Source organism: Zonotrichia albicollis, chromosome 1, assembly GCF_047830755.1.
Source record: "Zonotrichia albicollis isolate bZonAlb1 chromosome 1, bZonAlb1.hap1, whole genome shotgun sequence".
NCBI lineage: Eukaryota > Metazoa > Chordata > Aves > Passeriformes > Passerellidae > Zonotrichia > Zonotrichia albicollis.
Genome location: NC_133819.1, coordinates 129,034,686 through 129,058,107, shown reverse-complemented (window position 1 = coordinate 129,058,107; position 23,422 = coordinate 129,034,686). Strand labels below are relative to the sequence as shown.

Below are 23,422 nucleotides of genomic sequence, written 5' to 3'. Positions count from 1 at the left end.
TTAGCATTTGTGGCAGGCTTTAATTTCAACCTCTGAGCAGCAGACTTAACTTCTTGTGATGTGGGAGGATATTACAGTTTTCAGCTTCATTTCGTAAGTATTGCCATTTGTGCCAAACATTTAATAGTTTTACGCTGTGGACTGTCGTCCACCAGGAGCTGATATCACCTAAGACTTTTTAGAGCCATCTAATAGAAAGATATGTATTCATTCTGATTAGCCCAGGATTTGAACGAGGGTCCCAGAAGAGATATATAAGCCTCTTAAATGCATAGAACTTCTAAGGATATGGGTTTAACTGTCTCCCCCTGTGGTAAATAAGCTGTGACAGCTCTATCAGGGGGGAAAATGGCAAATAAAATTACCACATTATTTTCCTGTGAATATTTTCGGAGCACTAATCTATTTTGCCTCTTTACCTATTAGAACTCTGTTGAGTGTTACGTGTAGACATTTAATTGGAGGAAACACATAAATATCCTCAAACTAGCAAAATGCAAGCATACAACACTGTTAAAAACAAGAGGTCAAAATCTGTTCATTGCACTCCTTACACTTCAGAAACATTGTGCTTTATTTGGGGTTCAGCTGAGAAGGGTTTTGCAGTGTGAATTTGAGAGCTGCTGCCATAAGACGGTGATGTTAGTAATAGTTGTACTGTAGCAAGGGAAAGACCAACTCCTGACACTCACACTGAGATGCCAAGTTTAGGAGTTCTCTCCCCTAGGACTGGCGAGTTCCTTTCACATTTTTCTTTTCCTCTTTATCAGCTATATAATGCCTGACAGTTTTAACCATAAAATCATCTATTCAGATGAATACACTGTCAGCTGTCAGCATATGACTAAGCTGAAGTCAGACCCGAAGCTCAGGCAGGTTGACTCACATGAAGGAGCAAGAGCTATATTCCTAAGGAGTATTTTCTTCCCTGTTTCTGGTCAGAGAGCTTATATCTCTAAATGCAGGGGTTTAATTTGGCTAGAGCCATTAAGATGAGTATTTTTCTATTGCATTCCTTCCGGAAAATATCACTGCAGTTTCTTCACTTTGCCTTTTTTTCAGTGAGCTAAAAACTGAGAAGGCTCCATATTCTAAGCTGAACACAAAGGTAATAGTAAAAGTGGTAACAGAGCTGGTTTGTCCCCTATATTGGTCTAATTTTTATACAGGAAAATAGGTTTTCCATTTATTGCAGGCTTATCATATGCAGTGGGTAGTTAAAATTAAAGGTCAAATATCTTTTGGCAGTCTCCTTTGATCAGTAAACAAGGAAAAATTATAGAAGAAGCTAGGAAATCATCTCAATAATGTAACACTAAAGCTGGTTTTGGTGAGAGTTTGAGTAGTCTGAATTTGCAGGGGTGATTTTTAGGACACTTCACAGAGAAACAGTTGGATCCCCAACATTAAAGTGCATTAATAGCAAAAATGCTGTGCAGAGTACATATTTTGTGTACACATGTGAAAAACACTAAGAATTATTTAGCAACTGGAAAGACTGTTCACAAAATGCCTTTGATTTATTGCTGCATATACCACAGATCCGTATCACATATTCCTACATTATTTTATTCAAAAACTTGTATGAACCATGAGTTGGCATGTTGTAGAATACTGAAAAGGCATTAATCAACCCAAATAAACAAGTACATAGATCTATCTAGCAACTATGAAGTAGTTAATAAATTTTTAGCAATTTTATTATAGAAAAAAGGTCTAAAAGAGTAGTGCTTAATTATCTGGACTCCTCTGTGCTGGGCTGTCTTTTGATTGTATTAATGAAGCAGCTGGCCCATTGTTTCTCTTTAATTCCTCTATTGTTTTAAGAATATGTCACAGCTCTTTATTCTTTTATCAGGTGCTGTGCAGGAGGATTCACACAATAACTCATATTCCTACTGTATTTGCCAATGCACAAAGAAACCTCCAAAGCATTTTTCAAAGAAGGGGCACACATAATTTATAAGTTCTGTTCCTTGTACCACTCCACTGTCAAAAATTTCAACAGTATTGGATTTGAATGAATTATAATTTTTTTATTAAACAATGTGTCCACATATAGATATATGTACTTTGTTCATGTCAAAAATTAGAGATCTGCCCAATAACTTGTGCTGTACTGAAATGGCATTTAATAAGCTGAGTCGTCACAACCTCATGGGTGAGAAGCAGAAGGAACCCAAATATGAAGATCCCATCCTATTGTGATGTGCAAATTTTCCATAAATGCTTAACCTGTGGAACAAAGGAGGAAAGAAAATAAATTAACTCTCACCCACATTACCATTACTAAAAAGCACAATTTTTTGCAAGTTGGAATGTTTTATTGGGAGAGGAAGGTTTAATTCAGCTGATGGTGCCTGGAAGTTGCTAAGAGCAACAGTCTGTTGTTTAAATAAATTCTGATAGTCTTTTGACCCTTCTTGCAAAAAGATGTGTGTACAGGAAATGGGCTATTATGTTGTTGCAGCAACGCAATCAAGTCCAGTAAGCTCAAATTTTACTACACAAAAGTAATACTTTGGAATTAACTGGCACTGAAAGCTGCTTTTAATAGAAATTGCGATTGATTTCCTAAACTTCTGTGAAAGGTGTGTGACATTTCTGGGTCAAAAAAACAAGACTCAGATAGTTGAGCAAGGAAAATCAACTAATACTAAAGACAGGGAAACTGGAATTTGCTTTTGAATGTATGTTTATATTTACTTATGCTTCTCAATCCATGAAATTCCTTGTACTGGGTGGAAATGCTGGTTTTAGCTACTTGCTCTCTTAAGGTACTTTTCCTGAAAGCAACAATGTGAATCAAGAGCTTAATGGTTTCATCCATTTTGAAGCTCTTTTTCCCAGTGGAGTTAGGTGAGTCTGACCTTATATATATCAGACTGTGATCCACAGATTATCATTCCTTAAGGCCTGCAAAACATAAGTGGGGGGAAAAAATCCAAAAAAGCAGCAGCCCACCATCACAACACTCACTGTACAGGATTCTGTTTTTTCCCTGAAAGTGGCATAGGGTTCTGGAGTTCTAAGGATCAAAATGAGTGAAGGGTCATTTAGTTCAATTTTCAGGACAAATTCCTGGTTTCAAATGGGATAGTAGAGGTCCCTTTGTTTAAAAAATATTTCAAATGTAGAAGAAAAAAAGGAAGGGCTGTTGAAATTTTTTCTCTATTTTAGGTGTCTGTCCTACATAAAATAAAGGTTTGAATTAACATGCGTATCTATCACCATTTTACTCCTTATTCTGAATACAGAAGATAGTGTATTACTGCATCTAAGTATGATTTAATTGGTTCAATTTACTATATATTTTTTATACTATGTGTGATTCCATATCTTGATGAGTCCAGATGCAGTTATGCTTCTGGTTTACAGCATCCCATTGCTTGCATTTTATTATTTTTACAAAGCAAATGTCTATCAATCATAGAGATAAATTAGAAAAAACTGTGCAAACATGACACATTGCTAAGATTTTTTCAGCATGCCATATAATTATTAACCTGATTTTTTGCCATTGAGGGAAGCCGTGAATTACAGATAGCATGGATGAAGTTAAATGCTTTTATATTAGATACATTTTCCTATACAGTTTTCTATAGGTATGGCCATACAATATAATTGAAGCTTTGTCAGCCCTGTAGCCTAGCAACAGATAATACTGTTAGGTTACTGAATTGCTCCTGGTTGACAAGTAGGGAGTATTTTTGTGTTTATCATGTTTGCTAATGATGGGATCCCTTCCAAAAGGCTTGTCTTAATCTTAATTAGAGTTTATCAGCAGAGGTCTGCATGACATTGTGCAGACACTGATTTCATAAATAATAAAAAGTGCAAGTGAAAAATTTGGCAGGAGAAGAAGATATTTAAGACCACTGATTCTTGTAAGAGCACCATGAATTTCCAAAATGTAATCAAGTTTGAACTGTGACTCTATTCTTTATTATCAAAACTTGCAGTACACTCCACTGCAGTTTTGACAGCAATTATGAGTATGATTTATAAGCTTCCTGTTAGGAACCAGATCTGTTTGTACAAGAATCTTGATCATAAACATTACAAAGAACAGTAAGTCCACAGTTTTTCAGGGACATCAGGACCTTACTCTTTCATTTTCATAGAAAGTTTCTGGTTTGGGTTGGGTTTTTTTGTTTGTAATTAAGGGTGTTGGTGTTTTTTTAAAGCAGCAGAAATATTTGCAGTGAAAGATGCAGACAAAGAACAGAATCCTGAAATAACCTTCCCATTTGGTGGATGTTCTGAAGGTATCAGATAATTGCTTCAGTGCCTGATGTCTTTTGGTAAAGAACTCATGCCAATACAAATGGAGTGTAATTTTTTTGCTCTAGTTTGCACAATATGATATTCTTTAGCTTTCCTGTCTTCTGATGATTAAACAAGTGAGCACTTTTAATTCCTTGAATTCTGAACAACTAGAAGAGGTAAAATAAATACACAGTGTTTACAGACATTTTTATTCTTTTCTTCTGCTTGACATGTGTGTGTTATATATCACATACATTTGTTTGATTTAACCATCGATATTAAACAATACATTACAAGCTCAAGACACTTATCTTCCATTTCACAGAACCATAATTACCCTTTTCAAGAAAACAGCCTCACAATGTTACAAAGCCTGTTGCTGATCTGAAACCTTCCTTTCTGCACTGGCACAAGAGTAAGACTTTTATTACTACTCTACCAGGTAAAACCTGCAAGACCCCTTTCAGTATTCGTGGTTGTGATGGTGACGAAATAGAGTCAGCGGATGCCCGAAACTTCCCGTGCATCCTCTGCACGAGGCACACACGCTTTTCCTTGCTATTGTCTCTGACGGGCAATATGATTTGTCCAAAGATAACAACACCAGGTGGGAATTGCCCTGAGATAAGAGCACCGGGTGGGAATTGCAGGAGGAACTGTGTGGACTGCTCGCATAATGAATGCGTTCCAGAGATGCGGGAGCTGTGATGGGTGCGATTGACTTTAGTACACATCGGCCTGAGAAGGGTTTAAAGTGCTGCTGGGGACTGGGCCACCTGGGCAAACTGCTCTCCCAAGGCTGCAGGCAGTTCCGTGCGGGTTCCTGGCCTCCTTCCCCCGCCCCTGTCAGGAACTCCTGCCGGGTACGTCCAGCCCGAAGATAGGGAGCACTCCGTCCAGAATGGGTGAGTAAAAGCCGGCCACATACAGAGATAAAATCCCATAGTAGCAAAAGGGTGCTTTTTTTGCTTTGCATTTGGTAATGCCAAAGACTGTAAGCCTGTGTGTTTCTAGCTGAACCTGTTTATATTATAATCCTTTAGACTTGCTTGTATTATATACTGCATTGACAATATTTAGATTGTGTGTGAGCAATAAATATAATCGTTGTCATCCTCATAATCAATGTCATACTTCTTGTGCCTGACTAAGTATCTTCTCTCTGCTATGGCAGAATGGGTGGCCAATGTATTCATTATGGACAAGAAGAGGCCCAAAATCTACCATTGATTTCAGACCAAATTATATAACCATGACAATTTCAGAGGTACTGTCAGTCACCCATCCCTGTTAAAACATGTGTTCATCCTTTCTCTTCCTCGGATTCCTGTGTTGTCTTAGGACTGAGAAACTTTGCCTGGTAAAGCTTTGTAGAACAATTTCACTCCTGTAAGTTATTTCTGAGAAGAGGAACAGTTGGTTAAAAAAAATCTAGCCAGCTTAATCAGAACTTCATCTCATAGAAATAATAGTCCTTCACATTTCTTTATGAAATCTTCATGCCTTTGCATTTATTTCATGCAAACATCTTCCTATCTCCTTCTAATCGCTACTGGTACTTGGCTATGGCTTCTGTACCATCCCTTTGAAAGCCTGTTGTGAACTCTGCCCTGTGCTTAATGAAAAGCTGTGGTGCTCCTGAGAGACTGCTGTCTATATTTCAGTTGTGTCTTAGCCTGTTGAAATGTTTGTGGGAAAAAAAAATTCTCCTGATTTTAGCTGCCACCTGTAAGGAAGCCCTTATCCCTGCCAGAGGTGTCTAGACAGCATAGCAATTCATATGGTAGTCACGACTGGAACTTCCTATTAAATTTGGAAGCCTCTGTCGGGTTCTCTGCATTTGACAGGACTTTTTCTGTCACTCTTGACTGACTTGTGCTCTTTGCTTGACTGTGCAGTAGAAGGCTCAAGAAGACTTCTCTTCCACAATCTTCCTGCTGTGCATGAAGGTCAGCATGTTTGCATTCACTGCATTAAGGGGAATAAAATCGTTTGCATCTTTCAAAACAGCAGCTCTTGCCTTACTCTGTGCAGGCAAGCATAGAAGGGGACAAGTGGGGACTGCACTGTGTCATGTCCCAATGAGTGACTGTTGCTGCAAAGGTGCTGAGCTGCATTTCCAGTAGCTGGAAGGCATCTTTTGGGAGTTCATCTGTGGATTTAACTTAACACAATTTCATATTCTGATGAAAATGTGGATGTGTATGTCATGATTACTTAAATGCCTTGTTTTCTATTGACGGAGATGACTGAAAACAAAATAGCAATATCCTTCTTGGATCTGAATCCTACTGAGCTGAAGGTTTGTATTAATAATCAGAAATGAATTTAACTTCCCTGATTCTGATTTTCTTTATTAAGCCAGACTAGAAACGGTTGTGCTTCCAAAGCTGTCACACATCCCACCAGGCTGTGCCTGCCGTAGGTGTGACAGTTTGCAGGAGCTGGGTGGAGCAGGCAGCCCGGGTCACTGCTCCCTTCAGCTGCCGGAGTTTAATCTGCTGCTGGACACGAGTCAACGCCCTGAGGAGCTCCAACACCAGGAGCCTGACTCAGCCTTTTAGCTGATCCAGACTGAGTGCAGCTGGAGACCCAGTAATCACTTGTCTTCCCCCCCAAGGGTACACACAGCATGTCAAGATGTTTGCTGGGATAGAGGAAGTCTCAGTTGTTTATTCTGCAGTGACTCATTTTTATTAAGAGATCCAGTGAATAATAAAGTCTAGAAAGAGCTCTTGTAAAGTCTAGAAAGAGCTCTTATTCTGTATTAAAATATACTAAAATGTGTTGGTTGATTATTACACTTTCTGTATATAACTAAGATAGATGTGCATGTTAATAATGGAAATTAACTGTGTGATGTTTGCTGCAAAAGTACCCAATTTCAGGTTCTCAAATTGCAGTGTGTGTTCCATGTTTTTTCATCTACAAGACTAGTTAAGTACACTTTAAGAATTTAACTTGTTTCTTTCTGCAAGAGGTTTTCTCCCAGTTTAGCTCTGAAGGCTTTTGTATATTTACTAGTTATATAAGGCAATATATCAGATTGTGCTCTTCAATTTTTTTTTAATTCCTGATCAGGTATTGGGATTCTCCATTTGTAGAAATGTTTGGTGCTATCCTTATTTTTCATCTTCTTATTCTCTAGAAGAAATTACTCCGATTTGCACCATTTAATGTTGTCATCTTGGAGACCAGTAGATCTTGGTGTGCTTTGGTCCCATCACAGTAAATTGTTTCTAAACTTTGTAGCACCTTCAACTGCTGTATTACCGAAGGGTGAATACAAAGACACTTTTCTGCTTTGAAACTTCTACACCACTTTGAGCTCTGGAAGCTTAGTGTATTTTGCCACTGAAATACACTGTCACTGATGCTTTTTTGTTTGCTCATCTTTGAAAGCTAATAGACTGGTTTAATTAATTGTCCAAGATTTCTCTAAAACAATGTCCTAATTCTTCCATTTAGCTGTGGCATATCATACACTGTTGTTATCTCCTCTACCAGATTTTTGCAACAAGTTGTTTTAAAACTATAATCTCGTTGAAGGGAAAAAATGAAGTGCAGTTGAAAAGGCAGTTATGCCGAAAGATAAACACAGCAATATTACTTATCAAAACGAGTACAGTTTTTGCTTGCCTAATGAATGCAACATATAGCTTTCTCTATATATACAAAACCTGAGGAAAAAAAAAAGCTTTATAACATATAAAGTATGCAACATTATTTCAGGCATAACTGTATTGGATATGTATCTAGGCCTGAGAGTGTAGATAACACAATATAAGTGCTTTGCCTGTCTAAACATGTTAAATAAATGAGCATTCACTATCTCATTCAAATACATTAGTAGATGTACTCGCATAGTTAATTTTCTTTTTAATGCACTACACGTGACATTTGCAGCACAGAGCTATAGTGTATCTTACTGTTTGATGAAAGTTCTTCCACTTCCCCTCCTTCTCCCCCCCTTTTAAACAAACCTTTATTTGAATAAGCCTTTATGAAACAGATCTTTGGCATATCTTCTTTTCAGGAAGTTCAGTCAGTGTAAGCAGAGATAAAGCAGTCATGTTACGAAGAATATTACATAAGGGAAGATTTTTTAGAGAAAGAGGGTGACAAACATAAGGGAGGGGAAGAACGCCCTTAAGAGGAAATCTGATTTCTTTCTTGCAGCTGTTTGGTTTTACTGAGCTGTGATTTGCTATTCAAAATAAAACAAGCTTGGAGTTGAGAAAAAATTTACAGGAACTTTGGTGAAAATTATAATGAGAGAAGTGCTGCATAAGTTATTTTCACCTATATCTTGATTTTCATAATGCTGGCTTTTTAGGAGACAAAATGAAAAATTAAAATAATTTTTCATGCTGCAAATAGTTAGGAAAACTATCCCAAATTTGTTTTTCTTATACATGAAAATTCCTATGTTGGTAGAAGGAAGACAGGAAAAGTAAAAACTGTATGCCTCTTTACCTTAAATAAACCATCAAAATTTTTAAAAAATGAGAACTGCGAAGGTAGCACTCATGTTGTAAGTTCTGGAATTTGATATTGTCAATTAAATCTTTCTGTTTTTTGCTTCCTGCAGGAGGGCAGCTTTGGTGTACCACGACCAAGGCCATCTCAGAGGGTGAGGAGCTGGTCGCCTTTGTTGTGGATTTTGACTCTAGGCTGCAAGCTGCCAGTCAGATGACTCTGGCAGAAGGCATGTACCCCGCCCGCCTGCTGGACTCCATACAGCTGCTCCCGCAGCAGGCTGCCATGGCATCTATTTTGCCTACAGCTATTGTGAACAGTAAGTGAGGAACTCTATTCCCTGGCGGATTTTTGAAACAACAGCACTCTAAGGCACACGTGAAAAGCTAATGCAGCGATGGTGAATTCATGACCGCAGAAGCCACACCACAGCTCAAAGCCTGCTTTTGTTCCCCCAGCATCTCAGATAAAAAGAGCAGGAAGAGCAGTCTGGCAAGAGCCTCACCCAGAGTACCTGCCCTCGTGTGGAGGTTCTGTGATCTGTTCCCAGAGGCAATAGGATTAGAAACTGTTAAAAAAGTAGATGAGATAAGTCGGCTAGATCTCAAAGTCCAGCCTCTGCTGCTCAAGTAAGCTTGTTGCTTACTACTGCAGTTTCTGGTAATAATTCATGATACTCAGCAAAAGAAAAGAAACACATCCTTTCAGTGATTGTTTCAAAATGCAGCAGAAATCATGCCTTAGAGCAGCCCTGATTTATTGTAGCATTTCCACTGATAACCACAATGTGGTTAACTAAGAATGTTTTTAGATCTTCTGGTCATCAATGGGCTCTGTCATGGATAAAATGCAGCATGAGTTCAAGTGCTGTCCTTAGAGAGGAGGGACATGAGTGTTCCTGTACTGGGACAAAGTTTACATTTTTAACTCTTACTTATGCAAAAGTTTACCTGCTGTTTACCTTTATGCAGCCCTAGTTCCTCATCCTTCTTTCTAAATACTTTTCAAATATATTGGCCATTACCATGATCCTCACCAGCCATCACTTAGATTGTGCATTCTTAGCTGTCAGCACTTTGCAAGTCTGTCCATTTAGGCCCCATGCTGGAGCACTTCCTCATGCTTCCCATGGTTTCTAAGTATTCTACTTAGTTATAATGAATACTGAACATGGTATTTCAGGTGCACATGCACATGTGAGCACATGATCTGCCACTCAGACTCACACCTAATAATATTGAGCCTTGAACAGTTACAACATCCTCAAGCTCTTCACACAGCACTAGTTAAAATATCCCTGGTAACACTTTTCATTCCATGTTTTCCTTTCAGTTTATTTTTCCTTTTTAATTGCTTATTTTCTAGTAAACAATTTTGATAGCTACATATTTAATGTTAGCTTATTTTTAAAGATAAACCTTCAAATGCCTTTATCATCCAAGTCTTCCCTTCCAAGAGTGAGTTGGAGCAGCCTCATGCCCTTTAGCTAAGCACATTCACTTCTACCCCACCAGTGGGGCAGCTGTGAGATGATATACCTGCTCACAGAATCAGCAATTAGGATTGCACAGGATCTTTCCAAAATAAGGGGTCAGAAGCACTTAACATGCCACTAACTGAAGTTACCACTGTTAGGGGAGGCCTGTTTATAGCCAACAGGGAAAGGAAGGAAAGCTGAAAAGCAGAAAGGGAGCTGCTACCTTACCTAAAGGGCACAGATTGTTTCAGCTGAGATTATATTCTTGTGTAAATCTACGAGGCCAACTCTGGGCTTTGGCAAAGTAGTCAGATTTCTATAACATCACACTTCTGGAAACATCTTTTCTGCCAGCACTGACTTTTGCAGAGCCCTGGACGCTGAACATGGCTGAGAGGAGTCTTTAAGTGTATGGTGCATCAGCTCTGGCTGTACAAGTTTAGCAGCAACTCAGAGTAACTTCTGTGTTCTTGACTCAAGGAAAATGTGAAAATAGCAAGTCTTACTGCTCATAACTTTCCACATCAGTCCCAACTCTGCCTCTGATCATAAGGAGCTATTTTAATGTTTCATTGTTGAGTTGGTAAAATTCAGTTTCTTCATTAAAGTATTGAACTAGAAGTTGAGCAACAAGCTGAATGAATCTCTAAATTTGTAGCGAGCCATCTCTTAAACATTCCTTTTCTGAATCTCTGAAAAAAATTGGTTTTGTAGCTTGTTTGGGGGATTTTTTATGTTTCCTAATATTTGCTCAAAACAAAATTAGAATATCACCTATGGTTCATTCAGCTTGAGGCTGGATGTTTCATTATATGAATGTATTCATTGAAATAAATTCCAATATTTTGCTTTTAAGTAATTAAAACATTAGTTTCAAGTAGCCTTTATCTGTTTTGCATTGCTTTAGAGTAGTAATAAGTAGTTCAGATCTCATCCCTGTATATTTCTCTCCATGCAATATTCTCTATTCCATCCTCTCACCATGCAAAACTCCTCATGCATTTCCTCTGCTTGGCATGTAATGGGAGTCACATATTCACTGTGCATAACTGCAGCTACAGACTGTCCAGGCCATCTAACCCATAGGAAATAAAGATGGCTGGAAGTCAAATTCATTAAGATAATCAGAAAGTTCAATTCTGTGATGGAATGCAGTCAAATGAATTCAAATAGGACAAGTTGCCCATATCAGAATTTCCTATTAATACTTTTGTACTTTCTTTTCTGTGGAAACACCAACAGTTCAACTTTTTTAAACCATTTGAGGCCAAAACTAAATGTTGAAATGCCACCTTTAAAGCGAGGTGGACATTTCAAATTATGCAAGCTGTATCACTAATGTTTTAATAGTGGTGTACGTTGGAATACTAACTGCTCCATTAAGTATTTGTGTCTGAAATCCATGCACAATTATTCAGTGGCAAATGGAAAAATAGAAATTGGTGGTGGTATAAATATTTTTTGCAAATTCATGAGCAGAAAAATAGACAAGCATTAGCATTGCAATCAGAGAAGCAAACTAAGCAATGTAAATTTTGGCTGCATTTGTAAATATTTAGCAAATAAAAGACTCATCCATGTCAATGGGTAGGAGTCTTCAACTTTGTTCACCCAAAGGAATTGAAACAGAGCGGTTGTCCTATAGACATCAATATTTGAAATTAGACATAAATTGTCATGAATGGTAATGAATGACATCATCAGCTACACATGCCATGTTTTCAGAGCAGCCAGCCATTCTTCAAAACTAAGTTAATTACAGTCTCTAGCAGCTCTTTGCATTCTGCATCAGGGGAGTTTTCATATTGATCACAATGTGTTTTGATGTTGACTGCAACTGCTTGATCCTGAGGTCAGCTGTCTCAGTCTGGAGTTACTCACAATTTTATCCTCTCAGTCTCAAAAACAGTTGACAGGTGTCCACACCACATGCAGAGAATGGGTCTATGCCTATGATAATTCCTGAAATTTGTGCATGAATGGGAATAGTGTTCATTGACTTAAGCCAACGGTATAGAAGGGACTGTTGTCAGGATTTAGCAATATAGACGAGTTTCAGTGTTCAAGTGTAGATTCTGTCACAGTTTAATTTACTAGTGTAGATGTGCCCCAAAAGAGCAGGGATTTCTCCTGTTCTTACTGATAGGATGGAAGGTTCACCTTTAGAAAGATTAAACAGATCTTTTGTCTTTCTGAGATGTATACACAACAGGTTCTGTGTCCTTTGACAGGGTATTAACACACAAATATCTGTCCACTTTGTGTAAAAATACCATATCCATTATTACTCTTCACATTAGTGAAGTATGTAGCCTCTAATGCATGATCAAAATCCCAACTTCTGCTGTTGAAAACACTCTCTGGAACTTCTGCATGATCTCTACTCAGAGAGGAGCTGACACTTTGGAATAGGAGACAATGAAAAATTGCCTTATTTTTAGTAAATATTCTCTATGTATTATGAAAAGTGGAAAACCAGCAATTTACTGAAAATAAGAGGACAAAAAATACATAAGAAATTTCAATTTCTATAATTAATAAGAATAGGAACCAAGGAAATAGACATGCTGCTTAGAATAATATCACATTCAATACGATAGAATCTTAAGGAAAAGTAGTCTAGTCTTGCCTCCTGGATATCAGAACAAAAGGATTTTACAGTAATAAATGGGTAAGCATACTGAAAATACACATTTTTCAGAATGATCTCCTGTTAGTACTCAAAAATTCCAAGGCCCAGAGCTGGAAGTCTTGTGCACACAGATACAAAATTGAAAGATGTCATCTAATGAGTAGTGATGTATTGGAAATACAGCATAGTTCCTTAATTAGTATTGCATGTTCCTAACAGACATTTAATTTAATTTAATTTTTAAAAGTAATTATGTGCCAAAAGCTTCTAGCAGTTTTCTTTATGCAACTTTAAAAAAAAAATATCCTTTTGAAAGAATCAACTGTCTCCCATGTTAGTTTCTCATCTGCAAGTGACATTTTAATAAACCCATTTCTCTGCTTTCAATGTTTTGTTAAATAAGTATTTTTTTAATGGGGAAGGGAGGGGAATTAATCTAGCTGTGTTAATTGGTTGGGACCAAGTGAACTGTGACTAACCTGCATCTGCTTGTACTTGCTTGTAGAGGACATATTCCCTTGCAAATCCTGTGGCATTTGGTACCGAAGTGAGCGGAACCTGCAGGCCCATCTCATGTATTACTGCAGTGGGAGGCAGAGAGAGGGGCCACAGCTGTCAGAGGAGAGTGAGGACAGTGCTCAGCAGATATCCAGTGTCTGCCCCTTTCCACAGTGCACCAAAAGCTTTTCAAATGCAAGAGCTCTGGAAATGCACCTAAATTCTCACAGTGGTAAGTATCATGTATTTTTGTGTGTCATCTTCTAGATTTAGCTTTTTGAAGAATTATTCACTATAATATTCAGTAGGTCAAAGTCTCTCCAAATATATGCAAGCATTGCATGTGGATAATACCAAAATGCCAACAGTTTCTGACCAGTGTTCTACACCAAGTACCTCTCCCAAGCAACCAGTGTCATTTATCTCATCTACTAATCCTCATTTATTGTTGTTTCTTTCTTAATGTCTGTATACACACATACAGGCAGCATTTCTTTACCTTTCTGGTGAAGGTATGATCAGGAGTCCGGACACAATCAATTTCTGCAGGATTCTAGCTGCATACACACAACCAGAGAACATGTCCTTCTGAAGTAATATCTTCCTTCATAGCCCTAGAGGAGGCTTCATAGGCAGAAGGCTCTAAGGATGATGGTCCACAACTCTCTGCTTGTACCAGGACACTTGTTGCATAAAAAAACTTACTGTTTGATAGAAATATTCTTTTCCCTTCTTATAAGTATAAAATGGGGATAGTGTTTTAGAATCTCAAAAACAGGGAATCATAGGTTTGTCTAGGTTAGAAAAGATCTTTGAGATCATCAGGTCCACCACCAAACCATGTCCCACATCACATGGTGTAGATGACCAATTTTGAATTGAATTAGGGCTGGAAATACAACAGTTTGCAGGACATTTTGCATTGGAGTTTTCAGTGGCAGAGAACACCCACAATTAAGAAAGCCTGCAGGGCCAGTGTGTTGTGTGTTTGATGTTTGGTGTACAGAGCTGCTTCTGGAAAGAAGCAAGGGCTCTACAGGAGTTCCTGATCCTCCTGTTAAATGAATGGAGTCTAAAGGACATTAATGGGTGATTTAATCACAGAAGAAAGCCTTCTTTGGCTGCAGTGTAAAAACCCCTGGGGCATGCATAGTCTACTCTATGGATTTGGTGAAGCAAAAAATGTTCCTCTGGTACTTGGGTAGCAATTGGAATTTTAAAAGACAACATGCTGTCTTGAAGGAGTTTGGTACCTCCCAGAAAAGGACTAGAATAGTGCTGAGTGAAAACTTCTTTATGTAGACAACACAGAAAACCCTTAGTCATTCATCATCAATGGCCCCCTGTTATCCAAGAGGAGGCATTCAGAGAACTGCTGAGCTGCTTGGATGTTTATAAATCTATGCGCCCAGATGGGATCCATCCAGGGTGATGAGGGAGCTGACAGATGAGCTTGTGAGGCCACTCTCCATCATTTACCAGCTGTCCTGGCTCACTGATGAGGTTCTGGATGACTCGAAGCTGGCCACTGTGACACCCATTCACAAAAAGGGTGGGAAGGAGGATCCTGGTCCTTACAGGCCAGTTAGCCTGACCTCAGTACCTGGTCAGGCTATGGAAAAGTTCATATTGAGTGTCATCATGCAGCACTTACAGGATGGCCAGGGGATCAGACCCAGCCAGCATGGGTTTAGGAGGGGTCAGTCATGTTTGACTAACCTGGTCTCCTTTAATGACCAAGTGATCTGCCTGGTGGATGTAGGAAAGGCCGTGGTTGTTGTCTATTTGGACTTCAGCAAGGCTTTTGATGCTGTCTCCCACAGCACACTCCTGGGAAAGCTGGCAGCTCACGGCTTGGACACGAGCACTCTGTGCTAGGTTAGGAACTGGCTGGATGGCCGGGCCCAGAGAGTGGTGGTGAATGGTGCTGCATCCAGCTGGGGCCAGCCACCAGTGGTGTCCCTCAGGGGTCTGTGCTGGGGCCAGCTCTGTTCAATATTTTTATTGATGACATGGATGAGGGCATCGAGTCCTTCATTAGGAAATTTGCAGATGACACTAAGCTGGGAGCATGTGTCTATCTGTTGGAAGGTAGAAGGGCTCTACAGAGAGACCTGGATCGGGTGGATGGATGGGCAGAGTCCAGTAGGATGAAGTTTAATAAGTCCAAGTGCCAAGTCCTGCATTTTGGCCACAATAATCCCCAGCAGCTTTATAGGCTGGGGATGGTGTAGCTGGACAGGCAGAAAGGGACCTGAGGGTGCTGGTTGGCAACAGACTGAACATGAGCCAGCAGTGAGCCCTGGTGGCCAGGAAGGCCAATGGCATCCTGGCCTGCATCAGGAACAGTGTGACCAGCAGGCCCAGGTAGGTCATTCTTCCCCTGTACTCGGCACTGGTGAGGCCACACCTTGAGTGCTGTGTCCAGCTCTGGGCCCTCAGTTTGGGAAGGACCATGAGACGCTTGAGCGCGTCCAGGGGAGGCAGCGAGGCTGGTGAGGGGCTTGGAACACAAACCCTGTGGGGAACGACTGAGGGAGCTGAGGGTGTTTATTCTGGAGAAAAGGAGACTCAGAGGTGACCTTATCACTCTCTACAACTCCCTGAAAGGTGGCTGTAGTCAGGTGGGGGTTGGTCTCCTTCTCCAGCCAGAAACTGACAGAACAAGAGGACAGAGTCTTAAGCTGTGCCAAAGTAAATATAGGTTGGATATTAGGAAAAAGTTTGTTATGGAAAGAGTGATAATGTACTGGAATTTTCTGGCTGGGGAGGTGGTGGAGTCACCATCCCTGAATGTGTTTAAAAAAAGAATGGATGTGGAACTCAGTGCCATGGTTGAGGTGTTAGGATTGGGATGGACTCCATGATCTTGAAGGTGTCTTCCAACCTAGTCATTCTGTGTAATTTAGAGCTCAGATCTTTCTGTGCTTCAAGATACTATCAGGCTATTGCACTTTTCTTGTTGCCTAGCTAATATATCACTGTGCAGTAAGCCAACAGAATCATAGGTAACAACAGGTTCAATAGGATCTGGTGCATGCAACCCAGTGTGTATTGTAGCCTGGTAATTATAACCAGATACTCTGGGAGGATAACAGATGAATTTCTCCCCATGCAGAGGAAAACTGAAATGTTAGCCATTGTGCAAAATATTTGCTTCAACTATTTGCATTTATTGACATAGCAACTGGCTTAGGTGTTGAGGATTTTGAGCCATGAGCTGTGAGTGACCACGTCTGCATGTAATCTAGAGATCTATGTTCCCCAATCTATAGATCTGAGATTGTGGGGAATTTCCAGTAAGAATCTTTAGTTATTTCCTAGAAGAAAGGCTAAACCTCAGGACTTTCCCTTTCCTTTTAGTCACAAACCAGTCTATTCAATCATTCTTTGCACTCTTTCCTTTACTGTCAGTCTTTATTTTTCCATAGAGATTATCACAAGTTACAACACCTTCTGCAGTAGGGATGAAACATTCTTTTTCCAAATGTCTTGTAATCTTTGGAAGCACTGTATTTGCTTCAACTGCTACTGCTGCTCCCACTGGAGGCTCTAGCAGACCTACACCACAGGAATGCAGAACCCTGACTGAAATGCAATGTCCCATAGAGACTGCTGTCACTGTACCACATGATGGGGAAGCATGTGAAGCGCCATCTCATGTCAGTGGAGGAGCTCAAGCTTCATGTGGCCTCCTGGGGAAGGAGTGCCTGATGGGAAACAAAGTGCTGACTAAAGTGCTGTGTATCTCCTTGATTCCGTTCTGGCCTCTGAGGCCAAGAGCAGGTCAAATTTAAGATGTCATTCACAACTTGGGGGGTCACTGATGCTTGGGAAGAAGCGAGGACCTCCAGGTACAACAATCTCACTCTGTGACTACCCACAGAGTGAGATACAATATTCTTACAGTTTTGTATTGTCCAACTACTACACACCTACTACACCTGACTGAGGTGTGGTATATGTGCCTATGTGTAGGCAGAACAAATACTCATTTTGAATTCTGAATATCATCCCTATCAATATTTTTTTCAGTTTCTATTGTCTAAAATGTAACTAGAATCTGTGTTGTTGCAGTAGAGAAATCTGGTCTTATCTCTTTTTAAAGCATTTTCAATTTCAAAATGCCATGAAACATGGAGTTTTTAGTTTAATCGGTGATTGTAAGATGTCTTTGAATGTACTGTTCTGGATAAAGTGGTAGTGATTTCAGGAGGAAAAGGTGTTATGTTATAGCAGTCGTTGCCAATGGGCATTATATGTGAAAGATAAAATGTCGGTGAAGCCATGTCTTACAGCTCCTCCTCCCTTCACAAGGAACACAGTCATCGCTCCTTTCTGGTGAGGGTAGATCCGTAACCTCTTCCCATACTACAGCCAACCCATGCAAGCAAAGAGCTGAGCATCTGTAATACTCAAAATGCTACTTCTGCTTTGTCTGTGACTTTCAGGCACACTGAGGTCTGTACCTCAAGCTACATCATAATCTTGAACCTCTTGACCTTGGTGTGCTTTCTGTGCATTCAAAATTTCCAACGACTGTGTATGGGGAGCATAATGTTTCCCTTTAGCTGCAACTGTAATTTCTGAGACACTTCATTTAAAATAAGTCCAGCACATTTTTATCCTTTCCCTTGTTCTTTCTCTCCCTGCAGCTCTGATGAATGTATGCAAATACTAGGGCTCTTCAAAGCAGAGTAAAAGTCTGGGAATAACCTAGCAGTTTGAGGAAAAAACAATTCAAGTATTTTCAGGGTGACTAATACTATCTCATAAGAAGAAAATTAGTCATTCTCACTGCATTTGTACCTTCTGTGCAGCTGATTTCCCAGTATTCTTCATGAGGGGCAAAATGGTCACTTCATTTTGTATTTTGCTTGTCTTTTCTGTAGGAGTGAAAATGGAAGAATTTCTCCCACCCGGTGCTAGTCTGAAATGCACAGTTTGTACTTACACTGCAGATTCAGTGATTAACTTTCATCAGCACCTGTTCTCGCATCTTACTCAAGCTGCCTTTAGATGCAATCACTGCCATTTTGGCTTCCAAACTCAGAGGGAGCTACTGCAGCACCAAGAGTTACATGTCTCTGGCAACAAAATTCAGAGAGAAAGTGACATTGAACACTCTCCAAGTGGAAATGAAGAGGGTTTACAGCCAGCAACGGACCTGTTGAGCAGAAATGATGTTCCCCAGAGCCAAAAGACCATGCAGACTAAAGATGCAAGTTCTGATACAGAGCTTGATAAATGTGAAAAAAAGGCTCCACTTTTCCTTCCAAACCAGAGGCCAGAAACCCAGCCTGCCACGAATAAGCAGAGTTTTTCATATACCAAAATAAAATCTGAACCATCCAGTCCAAGACTTGCCTCATCTCCAGTTCAGCCTAATATTGGTCCTTCTTTCCCAATGGGACCTTTTCTTTCCCAGTTTGCTTTTCCCCAAGACATCACTGTGGTTCCTCAGGCTTCAGAGATATTAGCCAAAATGTCGGAACTGGTCCATCGGAGGCTGAGGCATGGAAGTAGCAATTATCCCCCTGTAATTTACAGTCCTTTGATGCCTAAAGGGGCTACATGTTTTGAATGCAACATAACATTTAATAATTTGGACAACTATTTGGTACACAAAAAGCATTACTGCAGCAGCCGATGGCAGCAGATGGCAAAGTCACCAGATTTTTCCAGTGTTCCAGAAAAAATGCCTGAAGCTGTAAGTCCCAGTAATGGTCAAAGCTCTATAAGCATCCTGAATCCAGCTCCTCACACATCTGATCCAGAAAATCAGCTTCTCCAGACATCTTGCTTAAACTCTTCCAATGTTTTAGATTTGATTGGGCCAAACAATAAAAGTCATGAAAAAGACTTTACTGCACAGCCTAAGAAGTTGTCAACTGCAAGCAATGGTGATGAGAAGATCAATGGAAAACCTTCTGATGTGAAGAATCCCAATGCTCCCTTAGTAGAAGGGGAGAGTGACCCTAACAAGACCACGTGTGAAGCTTGCAATATTACTTTCAGCAGACATGAGACCTACATGGTCCACAAGCAGTATTACTGCGCCACTCGCCACGATCCCCCGCTGAAGAGGTCGGCTTCCAACAAAGTGCCTGCCATGCAGAGAACAATGCGTACTCGTAAGCGAAGGAAGATGTACGAGATGTGCTTACCAGAGCAAGAGCAGAGGCCACCTCTAGTTCAACAGCGATTTCTAGAAGTTGCTAATCTTGGCAATCCATGTACATCTACTCAAGAGCCAACAGAGGGTCTTGGGGAATGTTACCACCCACGATGTGATATCTTTCCAGGAATAGTCTCGAAGCATCTGGAAACATCACTGTCTATTAACAAGTGTGTTCCAGTTTCAAAGTGTGATACTGCCCACTCCACCGTGTCTTGCTTGGAGATGGATGTGCCAATAGATCTCAGTAAAAAATGCTTACCCCCGTCAGAGAGGACGTCCACTTCTCCCAAAAGGCTGCTGGACTACCATGAGTGCACCGTATGCAAGATCAGTTTTAACAAGGTCGAGAACTACCTGGCTCACAAGCAGAATTTTTGTCCTGTCACTGCTCATCAGCGTGGTGACTTGGGACAACTCGACAGTAAGGTGTTTCAAAACCCAGAAAGTGAAAGAAACAGCCCAGATGTCAGTTATGAGAGAAGCATAATCAAATGTGAAAAAAATGGAAACTCAAAACAGTCCTCTCCTAATGGAAACTTATTTTCCACACACTTAGCAACACTTCAAGGACTGAAAGTCTTTAGTGAAGCAGCCCAGCTTATTGCTACAAAAGAAGAAAACAAACATTTGTTTCTTCCACAATGCCTTTACCCTGGAGCAATAAAGAAAGCTAAAGGAGCAGATCAGCTTTCTCCATATTATGGAATAAAGCCAAGCGATTACATTTCTGGTTCTCTCGTCATTCATAATACTGATTTAGATCAAAGCACAAATACAGAAAGTGAATCTCCTAAAGGCCAGGCGCCTTCAAATGGATGTGCTGTGCCGAAGAAAGAATCTCTTCCACTACTGCCGAAAAACCGAGGCATGGTAATAGTTAATGGGGGACTAAAACAGGAGGAAAGGCCTGCTGCTAATCCACAGCAAGAGAACATTTCCCAGAATCCTCCTCATGAAGATGGGCACAAGTCTCCTTCCTGGATCTCTGAGAATCCCTTAGCTACAAATGAAAATGTCTCTCCAGCAATTCCTACAGCAGAGGAACAGTTGTCTAGTATAGCTAAAGGTGTGAATGGCTCTACCCAGGCTCCAACCAGTGGAAAGTATTGCCGACTGTGTGACATCCAGTTCAACAATCTCTCAAACTTTATAACTCACAAGAAGTTTTATTGCTCTTCACATGCAGCAGAACATGTCAAATGAAACAATCGGTCACCTTTGGTACATGTGTTTAGCATATTGTTCCATGCAGTTTAAAGAAAGCTGTTTGAATTACATCTGGACAATCAGGAGATTTCACTATTGCTGAGTTGAAGACTTAAAGGTGTAATTTCATTACAGTCCATTAGTAAAGTGTATTATTGGTGCCATTTTCAAAAATATTAATTTATTTTACCAGCAGTATTCATAGCTGTAGTTATGTTATTTTTTATTTAAAAACTTTATATTAAAGTCATTTGTAATGTTATTGTATAGTTATTGTGTAGCACATATGGTTTGCACTGTATAGTAGATTTTAAAGAAAATAGTCGCAAACAATACAGAAAAGCATTTTAGAAATAGCTTCAAAAGCACTTGTGTATCCTGATTTTTTTTCTTATATGCTGTTGCAGATATATGTATATGCTAAAATATAACTTGCAAAGAAGTTTCAACTATGCTGTAAAGTTCGCCTTAAAATTTCAATTTTTTTGAACAATTGGGCTCAGTTTGCACTTTATATTTTAGCACATACAGTACCTTAGTCATTAGGCTTTGCATTTGTATGTAGCAGTATGTTTCTGTCCACTTTCTTAATCTGAAACGTACGTTAAATGAAGATGGCATTTTCTTTCTTGTATAGTACTTGTATTTTCTTTCGCTGATGCATCTCTGTCTCAATTTTTAAACCTTTGCTGTTAAATGCAATACTTTATAAAGAATGAACAAAATTACTGGAAGCAGTATTGTAAGAAATGAGGTCATATCAATCAGTTTTATCTTTTGAAAGGCACAGTCTAAAACAAAACCCTAAACTCAATGCTGCAATTATGAATCTAATTCATATATAAGATATATTTAAATATAAGAGTAGCAATACTGCAACTGGTGATCACAAAGATAATGTTCTACTTCTGATAGAAATAATTTCTCAACAAATGTTGTTACTATGCATGTATATGGATGGAATAAAATTCCAGATAATTGGAGAAGTTTGGCTGTAATTTCTTTAATTTTTTAAAAATTTTGTTTTTCAAGGTTGATTTAGAGTTCACAAACTGTGAAAAAGCTCTTAGGAACAAGGTAACATAGCCTTCTCTTCAGTGGAAGCAAAGTATTCAAAGAGACAATGAGTACAAAGGATGCCTCCACTTCCAGGGAGTCCCTGCTGCCAGCTCACTGGTGCAACTGGGTCTAGGACTGCCTAGTGAGCTAAAACTTAAAATGTGAGGCTCTGAAACCAGGAAGGCTGTTCTCTTCACTGGTGCCAAGGAAGACATACTTCCTTCACAGTATCTCGTATGTCAAATTCAGTGCAATCTCCTTCCTAATACCTCTGGTATGATTCTTCATGTGTTCAATGTTCTTATATGAAAAACAAGATGATTCATTTAAGAGAACAGCAATTTGCTCCACTAATTCAGTATAGAAATATTAGTCAATAATGTCAACTTATATTAAAATCTGAACTAATGCACAATTAGTACCATTCACTTGCAAATGTTTGGTCTCCTTTTCACCGTTTTCATTAAAAAAATTAAGATTATAAAAATTATCTATTGATGCACTTTCATCCTACAAATTTGAAAGCAAAACCGTGATCCAAATAGTTACACAAACTGTTGTATTTTAGTTCTTGTGTCATCCAAAGAAACAACTCAGAACAAGCTACGTAAAAGGTTGGTATTTCAGCAGAGCAGCCACTCATAGTCTAGTATAAGAGCATACAATGCCACTGGCTTTCAGGAACCCCATTTCTGTGTAGTTTTTGACTGAAACTGTCTTCTTTTTATTATTTGTATGTGTAGCTACATGTAATCCAGTAGCAAAAATAATAAACACTTCAAAACTATAGTTAGCAATTCTGCTGGTTAGCCAGGCTTTAAATACATGTCAAGAGTGCTTAAAATTGTACAAATTCTCACTTGCAACAATGTATACATTCATTTCAGTATACATTCATTTCATTGAAAGTATACATTCATTTCAGTAGGCCCGAAGTTGGTCCTATAGCAAACACTTCAGATAATAACAGCTGTGAAGGAGAAAAAGCATTATGATCACAGGGAGAATAAAATGAGCAAAATGTTCATGATTATCAGTTAAGCATTCATTAGAAAATAGACCAGGATATCTAAACTTCACAATATTTTAAATAGTACATTTTAGACTTTTTGGTGGCTAACCATTATTTTGAAGATTATCCATCAGGCAGTAATGGGTGAAAGATCTAGGTGATTACATCTGGATTGAAATAACCTAATTCTGAAAATCCAATGCATAGATGAAAACTTTTTAGGGGAAGCTGGTAAGAAGGCCATAGGTTGTGTAATTTACACTTGCAGAGCTCTAGGGGTATGTTTAGACAGTGAGAAAGTAAAGGAAAATATCAGGGTTGAAGCAAATACCTAGTTGAGAAGTGATGCTGAAAGAGGAAAGCCTTATCACAAACAGTTTCTGATCCAGAAATGCTGAGGGTTCCTGATATATTCCAGAGGTAAATTAAAGCCTGCCATGCTGCATTATATTCTTCCCACTGGCAAGTCCAATTTCTTTCACACAACAGAATAATTCTGCTAGCGTTTTCTCTTTATAAATCACCTATTTGGTCGACCGCTTCCATTTTTACAAGTTCAAAATAAGCACAACCTGTTCATTTGTGGGGGCAGAGTTACTCAATTGTAAA

The 23,422-nt window shown here is 39.3% G+C and overlaps 1 protein-coding gene across 2 annotated transcripts in view; it reads left to right on the top strand.

Moving 5' to 3' along the window:
• Positions 1-21,726, top strand: part of ZFPM2 (zinc finger protein, FOG family member 2) — a 308,926-nt gene extending 287,200 nt beyond the window's left edge. Inside the window, exons 5-7 of one of the 2 annotated variants that reach the window (XM_005479439.4) lie at positions 8,861-9,067; positions 13,363-13,587; positions 18,248-21,726. In XM_005479439.4, the coding sequence (XP_005479496.1) occupies positions 8,861-9,067; positions 13,363-13,587; positions 18,248-20,739 (2,924 nt within the window). In that variant the 3' untranslated portion in view covers positions 20,740-21,726. The remainder of the gene's footprint in view (positions 1-8,860; positions 9,068-13,362; positions 13,588-18,247) is intronic. The other variant, XM_005479438.4, reaches the window with a different exon arrangement.
• The last annotated feature ends 1,696 nt before the right edge of the window (positions 21,727-23,422 follow it).